Genomic DNA, 13,102 nt, shown 5'->3' with positions numbered 1-13,102 from the left:
TGCTTTTCTGTTCACTGATTCTATATAAACATCTGTATTGAAGGATTTATTAATTTTATTCATACACCACAGGGATACTTTCAAGCACATGAAAGAACACAGTGTGAAAACAAACCAGTGCAAACAAGAGCACTGCTTCTAGCTAACATCTTACACACAGTGACTTCATGGATGTCTGGCAACTGCTGTAACATTCATCTGTTTCTTCCTATTACCTCATGTATTACAATTTGCTTCAATGAAAACAAATGTGTTCAATAGAACCTTAATATTTACCACAAGTATTTGTCCCCAGTCCTTGGCAGCTATCGACAGGAAAGTTACTTAGCTCATTCTGAGATCTCAGTTTGTCTTTTAAAGACTTTTACCTGTGTATCACCTTTAGAAATTGTGCCATTGTCAACACCTAGAACATAAATGCCTTTCTATTTCTTTTCCTTTTTCCTTGCTAAAAATGTTATACTTCAAATGTATCTGCTATTATTCCCACTATACTCTCAATATCCATATCTACAGGGTTTTGTACTGCACCTACTTCATTCCAACTGTGCAATCATGACATTAGGAATACAGTTAGTTTCTTCCTTCTCCTTTAGTGTATCACATATATGAACACACAACCCTCTTTTCCCTCTTTTCTCAGTTCTCCTTCTTTCTCTTTCCAGTTTAAGAAACAGGTGTTTAGGAAATCCCTGGAAAGTGTGTCAAAGGGTATCTCATATCATCTCATATATAAAGAGAATAATGTTTCAAAAACTGGTGTAGCTTTTCTTTGAAGAAACAAAAACCATTAGGCATTGGATGTCTGGGCCTTGTCTGGGCCATTCTCTGCTTTCCAGAAGGAGTCAGACTTCCTTTCCAATGTCAGATCATTCATGGGTCAGCAAATCAAAAATAAAGCTGCTCTCCTTCACATATTGCTAGATGTCTAGTGGATGCCATTTAGAATGAAACGAAACAAACACAAGAGCTATATTTCAGAATGCACTGTTTAGTAATCTGCAAGCTGTAAAATGTATTTTTAAAACCCCACAACAAATGCCTGAGATAAGTAAAAATGAACATATCTATGGCATTAAAATAAATATTTAGTTTGTGTCACATGCAAACCCCCACACACTACTTGATTAAAAATGTGGATAATTAAATTTTTTGTTTCAAGTTTAATCCTTTTTCTGCTCTAAACTTTACATGGTATTTCCAAAAGATTAATGACTTACGACAAAGCTCTGCCAAAAGTTCTGCAATACCAAAAACAAGTTTACTCAGGTTTGGAACACATTTGATAAGATTATAAGGCATGTAGCTTAGGTAAAGTCTGAAACAAAAATCAACATAAGCTCTGAGGTTCTCAGTTCACCTAGTATTACCTAAATTCCAGATTCCTGATTTCCTGTAGTGGATCTGTACCCTTCTAGAGACACCCATCACCATCAGATGTCCACTGTGCATGCTACAGAGTATCAGACATGTAGGACAGCAAATCAGCAGAGTCATCTGCTTAAACACCTGAGCTCTCTACAGTGACACTGTAGTGAAAAACACACTAGCTCTTGTGCTGCTGTTCTGAATATTTCCAGGTTCCTTCCCTGCAGTATGAATTCCTACCCCAGAAGTGAAGAATTCATCTGGAGCCAACTTGTAAAGCAGCCTGTGGTGATTGCAGTGTGGTGATGCTGTATTTAAACTATGGACCCTGGAACATAACACTACCTAGAAACCTATTTGCATATCATCAGAAGGTATCTCTGATGTATTGACAAAACACATTACTACATCATTCTCTAAAATATTTTTTGTCAGACAATTTTGCTATCCTTTCTCCTTAGGAACACAAATGTCACTTAAGTTAGCAGGACTTGTATATATGGACAGTCAATTTGCGAATTCTAGGCAATGCATGTGGTCCTATTTGTTTCAAGAATAGTAAAAACTGTTCTTGAAAACAACAACATAATGTTAAATATCTAGTTTCCTTGCTAAAAAGCCTCACTAAATAATCTTTCATATTATTAGTTAAAGCTTGGGACACATCTTACTAGGCAACATCTGAAATAATTTAAAAGATTATATTGCTAGGACCAAAAAGGAAAAATCTATCTGTGAATTTCAAGCTGAAGTAAATTCTACTTCTTTCATTCAGAAAGATGAAGGAAGTCACCATGTGAGATATAAATAGTACGTAACCCAGGACATATGACTGGCATTTTCAAGGCTGATGAATTGCAGAAGTATGTTTTTTCCTAGTTTTAGTAACCTAGAACACACTGAATACATAGAGGAGATGGTAGATAAAGGGGAACCACACTTTAAAAGTAATAACCTTGGCAAATATTCTCTCCCACAGTTACTCAGCAGCGATTATATATGTATTGTGTTATCTTTGACATGGCTGAATAATGATATGGACTAGATGCAGCTTGAGTTACTTACGTTTAATTGCACCTAGGTATAAAATATCTCCAAAAGTTATATCTGCCTATATGTCACTTATTTTAATTACTATCAATTCCCATTTATGCCAAATACTTACTTAGCAATACACAATATAAATATACTATATGAAAGCAGCTATAAATGTAGTCTGTGGAACACTTTAATCAGAACATGACATTTTTGTGTTTATTTCACAGATGCTGAGATCTTCGGTATTAAAACAAATTCAGCTTCCTCTTTTGTCCTTTAATGTAGTAGAAATTTGAAACCATACTCAGAACCCTCTCAAAACTGTCACAAGAGGGCCAAGGCCTTTTTGACTCTTGTGAACTCTTAGAAAAATCTGAATGCTACTGCTGAAAGTATAACAGGGCTGGGTGCCAAGATTTTACAGAGGGTCAGCTTAACTTGCAGTAACTGAGTTAGAAAATGTACCTTGGAATTACGACTGCAGTCCCATGTCCTGTGGTGAGGTTTTTCAGCACTATCTTTAACTAAGTAAAATGTAAATAAATAGTCACCTTGTAAAAGAAATTGGTGCGTCCAACAGATCCAATTTTTCCTGTGTGGTTCATGAAACAAATGTTTCCTTCAGTAGCACCATAGAACTCACAGATCTTAATAGCTCCAAATCTGTTTAAAAATTCCCTCCAAACATCATTTCTTACTCCATTTCCAACTGCTAGTCGGACTTTGTGATTTTTTTCTTCTTCCTTCTGTTAAAAAAAAAAATATCTAAAATATAATATATTGATAAGTGCATTTGATTATTGCATATGTTGTGGGGAAAGCATACCTTTTTTAAACACAGCAAGTACAAACAACAAAAAGAAAAGACAACAATCAAGAAGTTAAAGATGGCAAGGCTGATGTACAGCTACAATGTACCAAACTGCAATCAAAAACATTATCTTGTTGAACAAACAAATCATTTCCTGAATAATAGCTACAATAATTTATATAAATGCTTCCATATTTTAAAAGTTATATTGTCTCCATCTGTTTCTACCCAGAGGAATTAAAAAATTGGGAAGAACAGGGAATGGCAGAAGTTATTTCTGTCACTGGATTAAAGTCAGAAGAGATGAATAGCTACTTTCTTGTGTCTTCAGGCTGATTATGAAAACAATCAGATTTCACACACTTGTAATATCTGTTCCTTCCCACACATGGCGTATGAGTCATCTTCTGTATTTTTTTCAATATTAAGACTTGCAAAGTTTTGTTCAATGTTACTTGGAATACATTATTTCTTAGTGATCTTGAGTCTCTACTACTGTTAGCTCCAATGCTTATCACAACACACATTACAGTCTGTATCCAGTGCAGTAAGATGCTCTAACTTTATGAATACATTCCCAAACACTGAGATTTCATGGACCACCTTAAAAACACAATTAGATTTAAGCTGAAGTATCAGAAGGCAAAACATTTGAACTGTTGTTTTGGTTTGTTTGGTTCTTTTTTATTTCACCTAGTTTAAAACAAGGCTATTTTTAATCACTGTGAGTGCCAATACGAAATGTTCTATAAATGAGACAGCACAGAATAAATCTAGGTACAGTTTGTTACCACATACCTTTAGAACTACATAGCACTCTGGTACTGCAACACTGTATACACCTCTATTTATGTACACTTATATATGTGTATTAAATACCACTCTATATACAAATACACACATATGCACATATTCACACTCTTTATATTGGTACATTTGTATATATATATATACATATATATATATGTACACACACACACATACACATTCAAATATATATTATACTGAAAATCAGAGTCCCTATTTTCTATTTTTCTAGGGTTTCCCCCTCACAACTCTAATCCCAGTGTGAGTTAGTTATGTATTTACAGTAAAAATCCATTTTAGCACTTTTAGTCTCATATAAAAGCACAGCAAATTATTTCTGTGAAGATACCCGGTCAGCTGATCAAAACAGGAATCTTTGAAATATTTTATCTTTTAAATATGTTGAAAACAGTAAAGCTTCTACTGAGGACATTGACAGGAGTGCACCCCCAAGGTTTATTTCTTGGACAAACTAAATTTTACATAAGGATGTGAATTCTCACTTCTGTAACAAAACTGCAAGAACGGCAGAATTTAAAATTCCTCCTCTAAATCAGAAAGACCAACAAAGCTTTTTAATTCTTTCTTGAAAACCAGGAACTCATAGAAAGTTTTAAAAAAAATTGATTGAGCTTCAGAGGCTTCATTCTGCAAATTAAGTCCTCTTGCTGAAACAAGTCTGCAAGGAATGCACCTATTTCAATAGGTGCAGATAGCTTTTGGCAGATTACAATCTCAGGGATTACCCTGCAATTCCGTCTCAAAACAACATAACTCACCAGCCTCCTTCAGTCACTAACCATTCTGTTTTTACAACAACCCAGTTCTTCTTTTTTCCCTTCTCTTCTCCTATCTTAGTTTAGATGTGAAAGTAATTTCTAAACACAGAAGCACATACATCACTCTTCATACTAAATCATTATTAACAAGTGATGCATTACATATGTACAACAAAAATGAAATGGACATAGCCTGATGTAATTTTTGGAGTGGTTTGTTTTTTCAACTTCAGATACAATATCACAATGCAATAGTGTAGGTTTTCATAGGCTTGAAATAATGTTTATTATATTGCACATTGAAAGTCATTATGCTGTCAATGAACCACAAAAGGATTCCTATTTTTTAAGAGAAAGTGTTCCAGTGTTACTTTGAACAGAATCGGGAAAGCTTTTGACTCTTTTTTTCACTTCCAGAAAATTGCCTGCTATTCTTAGAATATTCCCATCAGCTCATCTTAAAACTTTTCAAAGTGGGTTATTTTTCTTACAGTTTCAATGCTAAACTGAAATGAACATATCCGTAACTGAACAGCAATTATCCCTTGCTGATGCCACTGAATTATTCAGATGTACTGCCTCTGCTAAGACATGAAAAATAGCTCAATGATTACTTTCAAGGCAATCTTTTGTTCCACAATTAACACAAGAGACAAATGTGTGTATATGTACATACAGTAACTAAGTGAGTCTTTCACCAGGCTAGGAACATTCAAAACCTCTAGAGACCAAGTTAATAAAAAGATGGATTTGCTTATATTATTTAAATTGTAAGAAAAATAAAAGCATTGGTAGCTGTTTGCAGAAGGACACAAACTAGGATGAACTAGAAAAGAGTGGCCTACATGGATTATTGGGTGGGGTTTTTTCCCAAAAGGACAAATACAGCATCATTTATAAGTGCAGTAATGTCAGTTCCCCATGTTACTTTGGCTGGTTTATACTAATGCAGCACAAAGTTGCTTCTATAGTGGAAAAAATGCAGAGTAAACCTGACAGGTCAACATCCTACTGTTCTTGCAATGTTAACATCTATCAACAACATTAACAATACAGTGCACGACTATCTCACTTTAGGAAAGGATGCTCCTATGGCATTTCGCCCTTTTGCAAAAAATACAAAGAAGGTATTGATGGCAACAAGGAATGATCACTAAATGCAAATTTTCTTAAAAAGGAGGGCAGTACTTAATTTCTACACAACCACAGGGAATTTTCTGTTAGATTGCATTGCTGCAACTGCTGTATTTGTGATTTAGTCAGCTCCACCGCAGTTGTACCTATCTGTTGATGAAAGACATCGTAAAGAGTATTGCCAGGCTTTCTGGGGAAGATATTAAAACTGTCATGCATTAAGTAAGCTTTCAGCTGTAAGAATGAAGGTTATAGGTCATTTAATCTCCCAGCAGATTTAACAAGTATGAAGAAAATTATTAAAACAAGGGAAATTTTTACCTACATTAGTTTAACATATGAGTAAATTAACACAGCTGTTTTACCTGTTTTTACCTCATTTTTTTATAACATATGACATTAATTCACGTGAGCCTTAAGTGTAACTAATTTTTGGTGGAAAGTGAACCACAGTAAATAAAACAACCATTTTAACATCTGTCATCTCTTTTTAACATCAAACATCTTCACATATATTGTTGCCCAGATCACTGCCAGAGTCCAACTCTAGGACAGACATGTTGGTATCTGTGGGCACTGTGGCTGAACACTTACACAGAAAGTAAAATGCTATAAGAGAAGGGAAGGAAAGGATGATAATTCCAAACAATTCTAGGCACATACTTGAGTGATGCACGCTTACGTGTCCTAAGGTATGACAAACATAAATACATCTAATATGCAGGAATTTATGCTTTGAACAGACTAGACCAAATGGTCATGCTTTGGATTTCTGCCATATTCAGATGGCATTTCATCAACTAGTTTCCCTTTGGTACAACAGATAGAAGTACAGGAATACCAGGAATTCCAAGAAGTCACCTAGTAAACATATCTTCTGGGAGATTAGCTCTGCTACCCTTGTGCCATTCTTGACACCTGAACAAGATGTGGCCTACCAGCCAGCAACCCTGCAACAGCTGGTATGCAGCAATTGTCCACAGGCATATTCTTAGCCTGCTGCAACAGCACAGAACCAAGCTAACACTCCCTACACTAAAAACTGTGTTTCCTCACAGTATTTCATTAGCGAGGGACTCAGTGCCTTGCTCTGGTCAGCTAACACAAATAAGTTCAAATAACATGTCCCCTGTGATATTTCAGTCATGCTCTCTGTTTCTGAATGTGATTAATAGTTCTCTACAGACAATGAGGATGACACATTTTAGAAGAACAGAATGTTGCAACGTCTTTCCAAGGTTTTAAAAAATGCCTATTTATTTTCCTGCACTGTGATTTTAATTTCTTACAGATTCTCAAGTAAAATGGGGGTTCAGTCTATATCCACTTATTTCTAAAAGTGTAACCAATTTTTTCAATTACTTTTTGCATTGAAATCAAAGGAAGAACTGATCTTACCATACACCTGGACTTTTCTTTCACTCATTCTGCGAAGATCTTTGAACTGTGTGCCAAACACTTGCATACGTCATAAATCAATTTCTGATGCACTATCTCCATTTTGCATCCCTGTCTCTTTTATATATTAATTAATTGACAAGTTGGGATCTGCCTTATTACATTAAATACCACATACCTGAGATCTTTCATCTGCCAATCTTTCCTCCTTAAGTGTTCTTTGTAAACTATGTGGACTATGCATGATTAAGCTGTTGATAAATGCCTTTTAAAGTGCCATGAACAGTATAGTACCTGGTGCAGGAAGAGTTCATGACTGCAGCAATATGAAAATGTGCTTAGCATCTGCTTTAAAAGAATACAATAAAACCGTTTCATTGTCCTACTTTTACTTTTTACTTTTATTTCTGCAGAAGGAAAAGCCAAAAGGAGAGAAGCAAAAACATTTTCAAGCAAAGGAGACATGAAATGTTCTCCATATCATGGCCCTGACAAAACTGAAAGCTATCTCAGAACCTGAGAAATGCAAACACCTGTGAAATATAGAATATGGTAAGACAGATGACACAGGATTTACATTCATGTGTTTACAGGGAATGCAGTTAACAGGACATTCACCAGTCCTCTATTGACACATTAGCCCTGAAAAGGGGGCATCAGGATGTTTACTAGACTATAGGATGGGAGATATCCTACTGCTATAGATGTAATAAATTCTTCAAGATGCACATTTAGGTTCACTTTTCAGTAATGCCTAATTCTAAACTGCAACTAGATTGTTTTAAGCAAGACACATACCAAAATTTAAAAATACAAGTAAAAGAAGTACTGAAAAGATGCATCATAAGAAAGGAATTGTAGGAAAAGGACACATCCTTACAGTTCAGAAACTTGTCGCTTGCTATTTAGTATAGCTCACTCTCCCCACATTTTTGTTAATCAATCTCTTGATAATCTAACAGGATTAGATTCTAAAAGGAGCTTTCTTCCTTTAGGTCTTCTACTAGGAAATGTTTTGTTTAGCTGTACTTCCATTTCCTCAGAAAACATCTACCAACAAAAAAACAGTCACTTTTGTCTGTGTTCCACACAGTAATACAAGTAGATCATTGTATTTTCGGTGTTTGCCCCAGAAGAACAAAAGTCAAAACAAATTACACAAAACCTTTCAAAGGTCAATTCAGAGAATTAAAGCATGCATAGATTATTTCTTGCACTCCATATCGCACACAGTATTCTGTCAACAGTATGAAACTTCCCTTTGTGAAAACATGATTGTCATTTCTAGGTTTCACTATCAGGTCATTTGCATGAGTTCACAGGTTTAACCCAAAAGATGAGTACCTAGAAAAAAAATGGAAGCTGGAAAGAAGGAAATTGGGCAAGTTGTATGACCTCTTACTCAAAAAACTCTTGAGCCACCATGCTAGACATTGCAACTAGCCTTCAGTGCTGTTTTGGATACGGAAAACTAATGCTTCCTAAGGCCAAAGAAACTCTACAAACATTACAGAATACTTTTTCATGAAGAACATCTGAAAAATGTTACCAGTATTACTAGGAAGTATGAGAAAAGAGACACAGGTTCATCATGTGGATGGAATCCAAGAGAGGTATGCCAGTATATTTAAGTATCAGGAGGCAGTAGGCAAACGAGACAGGTTTCTAAAGCCAGTTTTTAAAAATAATACTGTTGTTGTAGTCATGGCAGTTGAAAGCACAAAGTTTGTTGTGATATACAGTCTATTTTTTATAAGATCAACTGATATAGACTGGAGGGGAAAAAATACAACCTTCCAAATCTCAGGTCCATTTCTAAGCTTCATTTCAAGTGTGCTGAATCTGTTTATAGTCTGAAAATTCTATATTCTCTTACAGCGTGTACAAACAGTATTCAATTCTCATTTTAGGCACTGTTAATACTGTAATAAATCAGTAACTACTTGGATTAAGAATGATCTGCTTATGACATATGCAAATGGTTGCAGATGTTTTTAAAGGACAGGTTACTAGAAGAACACATAAATTGCAAAATTCTCCCCATTGAAGAAAATTGTAATGACATATAGAGATTATTAAAAGACTCCAAATGGAAGGTACAGATGTGGTTGTCTGTAACTGTGACACATTACTGGTTTGGGGTATTAAATGTTCATGCTGAAAACCTGCAAGGCACTTGACAAATTTCCATTCCACATCTTAATGACAACAGAAAGAATAGAAAGAACAATTTCCAGTATTGAACATAAATTGAGCTAAACTTTAAAGGGGAATAAAATGTGATTTCAAGTAAAACCTGCATAGTAAAGAAATGTCTGCTGGCTAATTTTTCCTTCCTTATGTGACTATCAAATTCCTTTCCTTCAAAGAAACCTCTTTCTAGGTGGAAGAAAGTGCTGTCCAACATACATAAACCTCATTCTTACATATCTTCCCACAACATTTGAGCCAACTGCAGGGAAATAAGTGTTCATTCTGTTTCCTTATCCCACTAGCACTGACTTCCTTGTTTTCTCCTGAATCAATATTGATCTATCACAGAAGGGTTTTAACAAAATAAATCCTTAAGCATATTTTCTAAAGTCACTTCTGAGAGCTTAATCTTATCCAAAGAACCCTTGGCCAAACTGGATCTAGTAGAGAGACTGGCTTGCTTCAGCTTAACAAAACAAAGTCTGAAAGCTGTCTTATACACTTGAGGTAAGCCCAAGGAACCAAGAAATCTTACTGATGCTGAAGGATAACACTGGCTCAATACCAAGTGGATATAAACCAGGACAGACACTGAAAGGGAAATTCTAAGCAATGATATAATTACGTATGAAATAGACTTTGAATAGAAGTGAATTCTGGTTTTAACAGAGTTTACCCAGATCATGCAAGGTATCATAAATCATACAAGTACTGTCATACTGTATGACAACTTATGAGAGTAGAAAACAGGACATAATGGTCAAGAAAACTGATTTCTCACCTCTGTAACCCATTTCAGGATTCACGACTTCTTTACAGAAAAGCAGAAAATAGATTCTGCAATACCATTCCTATCTTTCCAAAAGCTTCAGGATACAATGTATTATTTAAATAGCACATTACATCAAATTTAAAATAAATCTGCAACTGTCTTTGGAAGATTTTGCTTACACTTTAAATGTTAAATTTTAAATTAGTTGCAAGCCTCTAAGGAAAATATATCCACAGATTATTAGAGAAGTGTTTCCAAAGCTTTTGCTTAGAGAGACTATAGGGAGCTCTGCTACGACATACTTTTGTAATTTTGTAGTTCACTGTTAATTGAAACGTTGAGCTATGTCAGCCAACAAGACCAAATTATTAATTTTCTGAATATTCTTTTTCAGTGGACTAGTCATGCTTCGAGCAGAATCCATTTTGTAGCTACTGATGGTTATCAGGCATCAATGCTGGTTCTTGTACTTTCACTATAATCAAAAGACTGCAGAAAAAGTGTTTGAAAGAGGGCAGACATGAGTACTACTCACCATGTTTGGTTTGTGTGGCCAGGTTTTTGCAGTGCGGGAGCTACAGGGGTGGCTCCTGTAAGAAGCTACTAGAAGCTTCCCTAAGTCCAGCAGAGCCAATGCCAGTGGCTCCAGGATGGAACCTGCCATTGGCCAAGGCCAAGCCAATCAGTGGTGGTAGAAATGCCTCTGTGATAACATACTTAAGAAGTTATTACACAGATGTAATTGTGGGCAGAGAAGAGAGGAGTGAGAATATGCGAAAGGAACAACTACGGAGACACCAAGGTCAGCGGGGAAGGAGAGGGAGAAGGTGCTCCATGCAGTGGAGCTGAGATTCCCCTGCAGCCCTTGGTGAAGACCATGGTGAGGCAGCTGTTCTCTTGCAGCCCGTGGAGGTTAATGGGGTGCAGAGATCCATCTGCAGCATGATAGGACCTGTGACCCTGTGGAGGTCCCATGCTGGAGCAGCCTGTTCCTGAGGGACTGCAACCCATGAAAAGGGACCCATGCTGGAGCAGTTCATGAAGAACTGCAGCCCATGAGAAGGACTCATGTTGGAGAAGTTCATGGTGAACTGTCTCCCATGGGAGGGACCCCACACTGGAGCAGCTGAAAGACTCCTCTCCCTGAGCAGTGTCAGAAAAAAGGTGTGATGAATTGACTGTAATCCCCATTCCTCATCTCTATGTTCTGCTGTGGGGGAGGAGGTAGGGCTGGGAAGGAGGGAGGGGTGGGGAAAGCTGTTCTTAAGATTGTTTTAATGCTCTGATTTTGTTAGCAATAACATCACTTAATTTCCCCAATTCACGTCTGTTTTGCCTATAACAGTATTCAGTGAGTGATTTCTCCCTGTCTTTATCTCAGCTCATGAACCTTTATTATATTTTTTCTCCCCTGTCTATTTGAGGAGGGGAGTGGTAATGTGGCTTTGGAGGGTTCCTGGCATCCAGCCAGGGGCAACCTGCTACACTCACTTACATAGGATCTCAGCAAAATCTATGGACGTCACATAATGCAAGGTCTTTGCACTTGTACTTAAGGAAGAAAGACAACTTCCTTTTCTAACAAATGTTCTTTCCAGACAACCGATTAGTAAACCAAACCGGATGCAAGAACAGCTTCAGAAAAATTATACCACAAGAGCCTTCAAGAGCTGTTGCAGATGTGAGTGGGAGGCAGAATGATCAAACAAGACAAAACCAGTAAGGAAAGCTCAGCCAAGACTATACGCTACCACAGAGACTTGCCCAAAGTTTGGGTTAAAATCTATGAAATAAGAGACTACAGTGTGGCTGCCAGCTGTAAGAAATATATCATTTATTTCAAGTTTGGTGTTAAAGAAACAAATTAATAACCTAAGGTAATTGCTATGGTTTTAATCTGTGTTCATCAGAAGGGCTTTATAGTACTCTAACATTGAGAGCACTCCCCACATGATATATTAACAGAACTTTATAATGTGTACTTATCATATCTCATGCTGCTAGGATATATAGTACCTCTACATCAATGAAACGTAAAGAGAGATAACAATTTAGCAAATTATTTTACCTACTTGAAAACTAAGAATGGATTGCATAACATATTTTAAAACCTTCCATTTATTTGTGCGAACATGTTCCTTTTCCAGTTTTAACATGACAAATACTTACTATTTTTCTACCTAGCTGCCAAACTGATGCATTTTATAATCTTGATCTTTCTTCAGAAGGCTTAGCCAGCTAGCCAAAAAAACCCAAAAAAACAATCCCTGTAGCCTCACAGAAGAAAGAGTTTAGACATACCAGCTCCTAGAAAGTATGCACATAAATTACCAAATAGAATATAGTTAATGATTGTGTAATCATAGTATGCAGTATATAAATAGATAATGATGGTATAGTTAACTTTATTTGCAAAATTTAAAACTTCTTTAAGCTTACAATGGTTTGTCAAGGATTTAAAAATGAAAAAGTTTATTTCAGAAATGAAGCATATTAATCTATCATTCTTGCTTTAAGCTACTGAATAAGATAAAAGGGGTGAAAAAAGCACCATCCTCTCACTGTAAAGTTAAAGGGCAGAAAAGAGGAACAATTAATATCTCAGGCTGCAAACATGGCAAAAGTTATGAAGTCTTGGGGAGGTGGGAGATGACTTTGGGGAAATCATGTCAGCCTACAATGAAGAGAAATCATAATTAAAAAAACTACACCTGTCATATGTTTAGATTTTTCTTATGATCATTAACTTGATTTTTTTGTTATCCTGTAACTTTTTGTTTATTGTGCTATGAAGTTAAAAAA

General features: G+C 36.1%; 1 protein-coding gene across 1 annotated transcript in view; it reads right to left on the bottom strand.

The window, feature by feature from the left end:
* Positions 1-13,102, bottom strand: part of LOC103799899 (long-chain fatty acid transport protein 6-like) — a 38,799-nt gene that overhangs the window by 10,191 nt on the left and 15,506 nt on the right. Inside the window, 1 exon segment of the mRNA XM_009072252.1 lies at positions 2,958-3,152. Coding sequence (XP_009070500.1) covers positions 2,958-3,152 — 195 coding nt within the window.

This window comes from Acanthisitta chloris, unplaced genomic scaffold, assembly GCF_000695815.1.
Source record: "Acanthisitta chloris isolate BGI_N310 unplaced genomic scaffold, ASM69581v1 scaffold16373, whole genome shotgun sequence".
Classification (NCBI taxonomy): Eukaryota; Metazoa; Chordata; class Aves; order Passeriformes; family Acanthisittidae; genus Acanthisitta; species Acanthisitta chloris.
This window is presented reverse-complemented; position numbering and strand designations above follow the sequence as displayed.